Source organism: Rhopilema esculentum, chromosome 2 (genome assembly GCF_057945365.1).
Source record: "Rhopilema esculentum isolate cy_ngs chromosome 2, ASM5794536v1, whole genome shotgun sequence".
NCBI classification, from domain to species: Eukaryota; Metazoa; Cnidaria; class Scyphozoa; order Rhizostomeae; family Rhizostomatidae; genus Rhopilema; species Rhopilema esculentum.
This window is the reverse complement of record NC_142816.1, coordinates 2,588,540-2,599,185: the sequence shown is the minus strand read 5'-3', so window position 1 is coordinate 2,599,185 and position 10,646 is coordinate 2,588,540. Positions and strand designations below refer to the sequence as shown.

The window sequence follows — 10,646 nt, the reverse complement described above, 5'->3', positions numbered from 1 at the left end:
TTTTCAATTCTGGAAATTATGAATTCATCACATAATAGCTGGTTTTCTTGTAAATATTACGTTACATCTTTTTTAATCTTCCCGTTTCAAAGACACTTCCTGAAGCAGATCAATAGCCATTTCGATTCCCATTGGTTCGACCATACAATCAACCTATTTGGACCATCTATGTTTGGACAGAGTGCCTTTCACAGGGCCAACCAGTCAAGCCTGTTAAGGATACCATGGATGGGTAGTACGCATAGATTGTCCTTTATTAATAATTTTGAGTAGCAGTTTATAACATACTTGCAAGTTGATCGCATTAAGCGTGAAAATCGAGTCCTGGTATATGCACCAAAGTATGCAGTTAACCATGAGCAAACGTAATATAGCTAGTGAAAATATATGTCGTTTCAATATATTCGTATTTTGTAATAGATGGACCTTACAACATTTAATTGTTAGAAAGCATAAATGGCTATTGCTTTGAAATCATAAGGGTTACTCTACTTTAATTGCTACCTCTAACTTCTTTGAGCATATAAGCTGTCAACAATTTGCTTCATCCTACTCCCAAATAAAATTGTTGTATCTCGTGGATTATGGACAATTGGCAAAATTATGAAACATATAAAAAGGTTCTGATCTGGATCGGTGGCGGTTGAAAAAAAGAGGGATCCTACTTTGCTTTGTTCGAAGTACCCTCGGTCTCTCACCTCCATTCTTCTCCCGATTTCTGTGGCTCTGGTACCCAGGGTATGTTCGAAGTAACTTTCACAAGAGCTTTGCTCCGATGAATTTTAGCAGTAACACAAATGTAAACTTTCTGAACAGATAACACAAATGAATGGACTTGAGTCTTAGGAAACGAACAACAAAAGCATTACTTTTTGCAATTGGCCAGAAATTCTTGAAGATAGAAAAACCCTTCCATATAAAGATGTTAATCTTAATAATTCTATTCTTATTCCTCAGAAATTCTATTGAACCTGTAAATCCAAAATCTAGACAGGGGGAAAAATGATGACATGAAACGAAACGCTCTGAAGCCCCTATCAAAAAGGCTCACGCCAGCTTTTATGCTCAAGGGCTTTTTCCAGGTTCTATTCGCAAACAAAGAGGGCGAGCCATCCTTTTTTGCCGAAAAGTTTGAAAAATTGCCGATAAACCATCCCTAGGTATCAAAAGTTCTTGCAAAATAATTATTTCAAAAGTGGTGTGACACCCATCACGCTCCCTAGAGCGATATAGCTTTGTCCATCAAAAATTCTCAAGTCCCCATTTTAGCAGAAATAACAGATAAAAAGCGATTTGGTCATGGAATCTGTCATTGAAATTAAAACGTTTGATCATTTCACTTCAAAAAATTATATTTACCCTTATTTCTCATCGCAGACACAGCTGAATTACAACTTCCTTGATTATCCCATTTTAATCCTTCCGTAACAGAATTACAGCAAATTGACAATTACAACGAAGACATATACATGGAAACGTAGACTTGTACAGAGGTTGAAGGGCATATGTCGCATTAGCAGTTGGCTAATAAAACAAAAGCCTTTGGAGTGGAATTCCATTGTTTCGTGACTATTCGTTTCTTCTTAATTAATTTTTACTGCCGTAAAAATTCACCCTCGATTCCATGCTTTGTATAAAACAAAAGAGATAATTGTATTGCATTAGCCAATCATGTCCACGACACATACCCTTTAAGACTAAAAGAAAAGTTCCATATAGAATGGAAATTAAAAAAATTGTTCGTGGGGATTATTCCATTTTCTTGTCCTTTGGTTTCACGGTGTAAGCTTGTTTGTAGAAGTGTGAGAAAAGCATGAAGAGGGTCAACATGTAGAGCCACAGACTCCATAAAAAGCCTTTTGAAAATCCACAGTCGAGCTGTATCGCATATGATGTATGGAGGAAAACCAACACAAATTGGATCTGTTAAAACAAACATAAAATCTAAGTAAACTGATTATCAAGCATCTCAATTTTTATAATCTTTATGACAAATCCTTCAAAGGCTAATCCAGCTTATTCCCATTCAAAACTTTGCTATAAAGACTAAATAACTAGTTTGGCATTTATCTGAGGATTGCAGTCCTCTAGCCCACGAGCCACCCATCCGTTGATTGCCTTGTGAAGATTTGTAAAACTTGAAAGACTTACTTTTAGTGATATTCAAGTCCTCTATGTATAATTTATATTTTTGTTCATTAATGTAAGTGATACAAAGAATCTATCATAGAACTTATTCAAGGAAGATGACCTGCCTAAGTCTTAATGGAGAATAATAGCCTTGAAGAGCCGTTGAAGCCAAAACTTAACATCCCTTATAGCTTATCGAATGAAATTTAATTTGCTGATAATGGAATTATACACTATTTATATGTAAACATTTTTCAAAAATAGTTAAAAACAAACAAATCAATAAATAAACAAACAAGCAAGCAGGGCAAAGCAGAAAAGTAAAATCCTGGAAGACTTGATAGCTTATTGAACATAGAACTCATTAATCTAATAATTTTAACTTATCATTCTAAATTTTGAGGCTACAAACCAGTGATAGATACAGACTGAGGTCAGACAAATCTATGGCATTGCTAGTTCCAAAGACAAAATTTGCATCTCGCGGGGACAGAGCATTTTGTACTGCAGCCCCTAGGCTCTGGAACAAACTGCCCGTTGAAATTAGAAGATCTCAGAGCGTCCAAACTTTCAAAACAGGATTTAAAACATATTTATTTCATAATCATTTTAACATGTGAATGACAATTCTAGCTTTACTTTCAGTAAATTAAGGTTTTTCAACACTGTTCAGCACTTTAGAATATTTGTATATAGATTTTAGCACTCTATAAGTGCATTATTATTATTATTATTATTATTATTATTATTAAAGTCAATATAATACAGTTGAAAAAACAGGTGGGTAAGCTTACAATTTGCATTTTTGTGAGGTATCTTTTCCACCACAAATATTTCTGCATATGTGGGCCAAACGCAGCCAGCATGTAATAAGAATACATTACAACGTGGATGAAACAGTTCAACATTCCAGCAAGGCAGCCTGAAATATAAAAATATCATCAACATATGTATTAGTACAGACAGGATTAATTCAGCATTCCCACAACAAGTGGGTCACAGTTGATCTTGAGACGCACCTGGTGGGTAATATAAAAGCCCAAAACTTCTGTTGACTCTATCTTTATTAGGTGTTTAGTCAATTGTGTTCACTTAAAATTGATGTTTACCGTTTTTGGCCAGAGAGCTGTTATAGAAACCTTCTTGTGTTTAATGGAAGTATAAGGACATAAGTGAAGATATTTAAAAAATCTAGATTTTGTATCTTGTTTGAAAACTTGGGAAAAGTGATAATCAAATATGAGTTAACAAAAGCTTCCTTGATGCAACACTAAAAAAGCCTTCTCATTTAGGTGAGAGGGGGACTTTATTTCACTTAAGTCTGAACCAAAAAGGGGGCAAAAAAAGAATGGGCTGTTAAAAATAAGCAATGGCATCAATTTGTAGATTTCCAATTTAAGTTATTTCCTTCATTTAAGATTACATTTTGTCATTTACTTTTAATATTTTCACCAAACAATATAAAGAACCTGCAAACTAGCATAAAATGTGGCAAAATACATACAAGCTATAAAATCTTCACACAGAGACTGATTTATGTTTCAGCCTGCAGTTTTTGTCATCTGCAAGGAGTTTGTGCTCTCTTGTTTTGGCATACAGAAAGGCAAGGGAAGATATTTTTTAAAAAGGCTTTTTGCTGAAAAGAAAGACAGCAGAAAACTCAAGATACAAAAAATGCCAGATAGATGAAAAAATGCTGCATCATTTTATACCATTCAGGTGGGAAACTTGGCAATTTGTGTTTGCATAAGTTGGACTAGAAACTTGGTTGAACAAGGTCCCGCCTACATCTGCCTGGATTCTGGCTGTCAGAATTTCCCGGCTGTTGGTTTCCACTACACGCCAGGAATTTTGTTAGCCAGAACTCGCCTCCATGTAAACAGGCCTTTAGTTAAGAGTTGATTTGACAAGCCTAACTACCAAATTTAACTTTTATTAAAACTTACCAATAGCTCCTGGAACGTGTTTTGTTACAAGCCATTGCATCATTAAAACAGACGTGTGATGGTATACATGCAAGAAGGTTATCTGACGAGACTTCTTTCGCAAGATGAAAAAGAACTACAATGGAAAAAGAGTATTCATATATATATATAAACCTCTAGAAAATATCTTGGATCAGGTGGATCTAGCCTTTTGTTACATCAGAGGTATATGCATATGCATAGAGAAAGTCAAAGATTTGGAGAAGCAAGCTTGGGTGCAAGAACCTTTTCTCTAGGAGATTTATAGGTTACTAAAACAAAGCAAAATCCAGAAACTCATTGATCTTTTCACTGCCAAACAAGCCTTAAAACTTTGAAAGCCGCACTCATGACACCAGAAAAATACAAGACATGGACTGAGTATGGCCCTCTCAAGGCACTAAAGGATACCCTTGCTAAAGCAAATTTAGGAAAATGAGAACAATTATCTATATTATGATTCTGAGTATTTCTGCTTGCATTATTAGATGAAAGCAGGTCTTGAAAGTCTAAGGACTGGTCCCCTACTCAAAATTGAATTCAGAAATCAGCAGCTAAACAAAAATGCAAGAGAGGAAAGGAGTAAATTTTTAGGAAACGATATAAGTTTGACTTAAACAACGCAATGAGAAAATTGCATTTAGTCAAGATATATATATGCATATAAGAAAGGGTTGCTAGCAAAATGAAATTGCATTAGATAACAAATTTGTAAGAAAGGATAAACAGTTTGTGACTAAAAGAGAAGAAACTTACAGTGTCCATAAACTCAATGATTTTTGAAATAAAGTACACCCATGATACTCTGATTTGCTAAAAGAGAAAATTTACATATATAAATAACATGCAACACAAAACAAAGCACAACGATAAGTTAAATATGAGCTAAGCATTCAAAAAATCATTTTGTATTATGGAATTTTTGTAATAATGGGAAAACATAACATTTCCCTTTTAAAATTGAAGAAAGGCAGAGAGATCTACAGGAATGAAAATTTGGAAGGAAGACGAGGGTAAATGTATGGAAAATGTAAACCATTCACAAAAGCATCAACTGAACTTTTAGAGGAACTTTTAGAATTGCTTGCCTCAATTGTTTGGGCAAGCTATATCCAGAACAAATATTTATATATTATATACTTAAAATGGTCTAGAAGTCAAGCAAACTTAGAAAAATCAATGCAGTATAATTTAAACTATTTCTTGTTTGCACCTTTTTTCAAGTTTTTTCTCAACAGAACCTCCAAATGAAACTCCGAGAAAAACTTTCCATTTGTCTTTAGTTTAGCAGAGTGATTCACAGTTCTCTCAGCTTATGAGGGATTTGTGAAGGGAGAATAACCCATGGCTCACTTTAAATGGCCCTGTTTCAAAAACCATTCTTACCAAAATTTTGTTACAAAATAGCAATTCTAACCATCATAGTTTGGATGGTTTTCTGCTGTGTGCACCAAGTAGATCTGGCAAGCAGTTTTGGATTTGGGTGTGCATTTGGTGCACATGATATATTTTCTTTGTAAGAAGTTGGACAATTGACTTGGACCATTATAATTGCTTGGCAAATTGTGCAGTATAAAGATTGTCTTAGGTTTACAAATTTTGAAAGCTTTTAAATAATCTGCATTATAACATATATCCCAGTTACATCATCTATCCTAAGCCGCATTTGTTGTTCATTAAACCTTTCAGACATCAGCAGATAAGTAAAAGAAATAATTTAACTAAGAAACAGTATACATATAATTATAAATTCTAACCCTCATTTGAATATCACTGACATCACTTGGATTGACTGGCTCACACCAAAAGTTGAATGTGGGATTCAGAACAGTTGTCACAAAAAACTAAAATGACAAATAATAAGCTCGTTATTAATGGAAGACTATAATTTTTCTGATATATTACATACTCTATTATGTGAAATGAAACTGAAACCTGATTTGGAAGAAGATTGTTGCTCACATGTCAGCTCTTGAAAAGTTATTCATGAAACGCTCTAGATGTATTCCATGATACAATTGTGTCTTCTCAAGTCAGTTCTGTTCAGTTTCTTTTTCAACTGGATTAATGATTGAAAAGATCTGGATTAATAAGATATTTTTCATAGCTATGCAAACTTTGCTAAATGAAAGAAACCAAAATGGTTTCTTGCCAATTTTTGAATCATAGATTAGATGCAGTATCTGTGTCATGGATTAAATGAAAAAGGAGTTTAAAAGCAAAGTCAGTACCTCATACATCATCCAGCCTGACAGTGCCACAAGAAAGAAATTGTACACAATCAATGGTTTTCGCAACTCAAATCCTTCTCGTTTTGCCATCCACTGTGGTCCTTTGATTACAATAAACAAGTATGCAAGTATAAGGCCAACAACATATAATGGCTCTCTTACAAGCAGCATGTTTTCAGTCCGAGGATCTGTTGAGAAAAAATATATTTACCAAAAAGGATGGATTAAAAGTAGGAAACACTAATGTTAACTCACAAACTGGTCTTTGTAATGATAAAAAGCTTAGTTCTGGTTCACACATTAACACCCATCCTAATTTTCATGCCCTAGATTTAAAAGCTAAAAATCAATCTCAAACAAAGATTATGTCATACTCTTATTACACTCTCAATGGCAGATTTTCAAACCATTTAACACTAAACTCTGAATCACACAAATAACAAAAAAATACCAAGTATCATTTGTGAGCTTGCTTTGGCACCAAGCTACAAAATATAAGACAATATTTTCAGTGTCATGTCAGTCAAGCAGCAACAGAAATTCAGTTAGTGTTTATTTTGTTCTTTCCTGTGCCTGATAAGAACTGCTGTAAATTTCTTTTTGTAAATGGTTCTTCATGTCAACTTGATTTAGAAACAAATTTTAGATATTTTGCATTAAAGCAGATTTGATGAGATCAGCTACTTTTAAGATATATATACTGCATGGAGGCAAATGAAAGGCACCAATGCATTGTCACAGCCTTATAGATTGAAGTTTCTTCATTCTAGGATGCATATTATGGACCTGGTACCTAGGACTTAGGATGCATATTACAAATATACTTTTCCATAGATATCTTTTATTTCTATAAAAACATTGAGCATGCTTACCACCACTGTCCCTGGCAGATCTATAAAGATCAATTAAGTATTGTCCAGCCATACTGAGATCTGAAAAGGATGAGTTTCAATTACTGACATTCGAAAGATTCGAATACGTCTGCTGAAAGACAAGAAAGAAGCAGGGGGAAGATCTTAAAAACTGGGAGACTGGGAGAAAGCAAGCAAGCTTTGGGGTCTCCCAACAAAACTGATTAAAAATCATCTTTGTCCACCTAATCCTTAAAATGTAATTAAAAATTATTGGGTAGGTGTTGTCATATTTTGCTAGTCAAGCATCCTACAGGCATGGATGTGCCTTGTCCACCAAAATAGGTGCTTGTCAGTCTGAATGGCATGCAAAATTACGGACTTGTCATCACATTTAGCTTAGCTGTGCTCGTCCAAAAAACCCTTAAAATTAATCCCTGTTGCTAGTGCATGGCAAAATGTGGTGGAGCCATATAGTAATAACAATAATACAATCATATCTCCATTTCAGAGCAGTTCCTCTGCAGCACAGATGTATATACTTATTCACATAAGAATATAGTCCAATGGCAATTATTTCTTTTTTTGGAAAGCCAAATAAATGTGAATATCAAAGCTATATGTTTTGAAAAAGATGTATGAGGCCTTGGAGTCTGAACACTATAGTGCGACCCAGTTACACCTTGAGAATATTTCAAAAATAATCTTAGGCTAAAACATACAAGAAATTTAAGAATATTGAGGCTCAGCAAACAATTAGGTATTCTTATACAAAAATGGTGTAACACAGGCTTTTAAAGAACAAAGTAATGGGTTAATTACCTCCCACCTGGCTTTTAAACTAGAAGATTTAGTGCCAACTGGACTGTAGTTTGGTTAAAGTATGCACTTTGTGTACCTCACTTTGATTATTTTAAGGATATAGAATAAGTAGCAAATATGAAAACCAAATTCAGAAAATGTACATGATTGATAGTTATTTTATTATCAAACCAATGGAAGTTTGTGTTGATCTTGAGGGAACTTAATTCTTCATTTGCCCTAAGCAAAAGGACACACCCATGTCACGCCCAGATATTCAATGCCAAACCCTTCACTAGGTGTGCAGAGACATTTTAGAAAAAATATTTACTTTAGAGGACAATGGTCTTTTGTTGTAAAGCAATGAGAATTGTGATATCATCATAAAAACAACAGGCAGGCCCAACCCCCCAATATTTTACCAAGTGTCCGCCTCCGATCTTGCAATATTATGCAGTCTTGTATGCAACCTGCTTTGAGCATCTTTGCTGGGGAAAATTTCCTATATGCAGCAGCTGAAACAATCGGATGCAAGAAATTTCATATCCGGAAGACAGTGCTTATTGTGACGCCCTGGATACCTAGTTTAACAAACGTTTGAGTGAGTCCTAGGCCAAACAACGCAGGGGGTTGGGTTCATCAAGGTATATGTAGTTCCTGGTGTGCAGAAGTTCTATTGTCAAATTGCCAGTATAAACTTTAAGAACTGCGAAGAAATAACAACAGAAAAGTTCAAGGAAACTTTCTGTTCAACATGTTTTACTGTCGACAATTTTGAAATTACTTTTCTTCGCAGACGAGAAACATACTGCGTCAAAATTGATAAACTTCTGCTTTTAGGATAACATAAACTTTGCTGGCCAAAGGGCAGCACCAGAACACTCAAGGCAAGGCAGGTAAACTGAAATACTATACTGTGCAAGCATAAAGACCAGTTACTTAATTTACGATGTGATATGCTAGCAAGGACGATGTGATATGCTAGCAAAGAGAATGTGATATGCTAGCAAGGCGAGGTGCCTACTGAATTGCCGTAACAACGATAGGACAAAAACTCTAGGACCGGCTTTGCGTAATTTTGCATGTTAAAAAGCGATATTCTATCAAATTTTATGAATAAGCTTACTTACATCAAGGGTGTCTTTCGAGATCACCTTGCCCGACTCTCCCCCAAGGTCGCAAAGCTACAAAGAGAGAAATTTGAGCATCTGGGGCAGTTCTATAGCAATTTAGACTTTGCGCTATGGTCCCATTCCATTGAAATTGAGAGACTGGGAATGAGTGTTGGGGTTTGCTCCAAAGAGGGATGGTCATAGCAGGGGCAAAACAATGGGTAATCTACCTGGACTACCGACTTGGCAATCTTTTTCTGCCTTCCTCTTCCAGGAATATCATATTTCTTCATAAACCATGGGATAAAGAAGATAGCATCCGATAAGACTAAAAATCATTATATATTGTGAAATTATAGGGATAAATCTTACTAATTGTCTGGAGGCCATATCATAGTATGCACTAACAAGGGGCAAGTCACTTGAAGATCTCCTAGACTTTTTGTGGGAATCTTATTGTTTTATCTGAATATTTCTGAATATAGATAAGTGAGTCAATGGAAATGACATTTTTCTTCGACCCGTTTTTTAATCCGTTTTTGGTCGTTCCCACTTAGCCGGGTTAAAATGTATTCAGGGTGAAATATTCGAAACATACGCAGAGTTGTAAGAGAAATCAGTATTTGCATCAATAATTCTTCAATTTCCATCGTTGAAAGCCAATGAAAGCAACATCGATATCGAGGATTTTACTTTTTGATTTTCGGCGCCATCTCAATTCTTAAACGTTGCTGTTGCTGCAAGTTGGTTAGAAGTTATCCGGGTTTCGGCGTTTCCATTAATTCGCAGGTGGGTCAAAAGATATCCGGGTAAAAACTGACCTGGATATCAATTTGCAAAAATTTTTGGAACAGCAATAAATAAACAACTCTTAACTAATGTTTCCTCTTATATCTTACAATTCAAATTTATCGCAATAAATATTTCACCTTTCTCCGAAGAAAGAAACAAAAAAATGTCACATGATCCGCATCATTAATTTACGGACCAGATTGTTTGTCGGAAATCATGAAAAGCACAAAGCAACAAGGTTCTTCAAGGGGGAAACCAGTATAAAAATGTACTGAAATTACTTTTAACGAACGACCTAACTTTGTAGTCCACGAGTAATACTATCGGGTATTCCATGAAATAAGCCCAATTTTGCTATTTTTTTCTTAAGGAGCTGTAGCTTCAAAGCCAATAAAATCTGGACATAGTATACAGAATAGTTAGTATACATATGAAAACACCCTTTTAAGTAATAGGATAAGAACGTTTTTGGAACACACTTGAATGACTGATTTTAGATTATGGTTTGCTATGCTCGTTCTGACATTAACTTCCTTCACTGCAATTGCAAAAAACGGTACATGACAGTTTTGATCGGTTGCAACAGCATCTTTAGGTTCTACCACGTTTGTCACCGGCACAGGTACACTTTATTACCCTTAACACATCTTCTGGGGCCAAGGAGACACCATCTGGTACTGTTGTTGGTAGCAGTATGGATTCGTCTTTCATATAGCCATATTCCTCTGGGTTAAGTGCAGGTCGATCAAGGGACGTGGCTGCTTT

The 10,646-nt window shown here is 35.2% G+C and overlaps 1 protein-coding gene across 2 annotated transcripts; it reads right to left on the bottom strand.

Moving 5' to 3' along the window:
- Window positions 1-1,292: 1,292 nt before the first annotated feature.
- On the bottom strand, window positions 1,293-9,241 carry LOC135695429 (very long chain fatty acid elongase AAEL008004). Of its 2 annotated transcripts, XM_065214518.1 has the most exons (9): window positions 9,108-9,165; window positions 7,198-7,257; window positions 6,777-6,810; window positions 6,326-6,513; window positions 5,852-5,938; window positions 4,851-4,907; window positions 4,077-4,191; window positions 2,925-3,052; window positions 1,293-1,923 (listed from the first exon to the last, which is right to left on the bottom strand). In XM_065214518.1, exons 3-9 carry the CDS (start codon window positions 6,784-6,786, stop codon window positions 1,750-1,752), a joined length of 759 nt encoding a protein of 252 aa, XP_065070590.1. In that variant the 5' UTR covers window positions 6,787-6,810; window positions 7,198-7,257; window positions 9,108-9,165; the 3' UTR covers window positions 1,293-1,749. The 2 variants fall into 2 exon arrangements, with proteins under 2 accessions (XP_065070590.1, XP_065070589.1); XM_065214517.2 differs by lacking the exon at window positions 6,777-6,810 and having other exon boundaries at window positions 9,108-9,241.
- Between the last annotated feature and the right edge of the window lie 1,405 nt (window positions 9,242-10,646).

Excerpts from the sequence above, each read along its gene's own strand:
- LOC135695429 (XM_065214517.2), bottom strand. The coding sequence starts at position 7,249 with ATGGCTGGACAATACTTAATTGATCTTTATAGATCTGCCAGGGACAGT. Across the intron at positions 6,514-7,197 it reads ATCTGCCAGGGACAGTGGTG|ATCCTCGGACTGAAAACATG; the intron begins GTAAGCATGCTC and ends TTTTCTCAACAG. Across the intron at positions 1,924-2,924 it reads ACCTCACAAAAATGCAAATT|ATCCAATTTGTGTTGGTTTT; the intron begins GTAAGCTTACCC and ends TTGTTTTAACAG.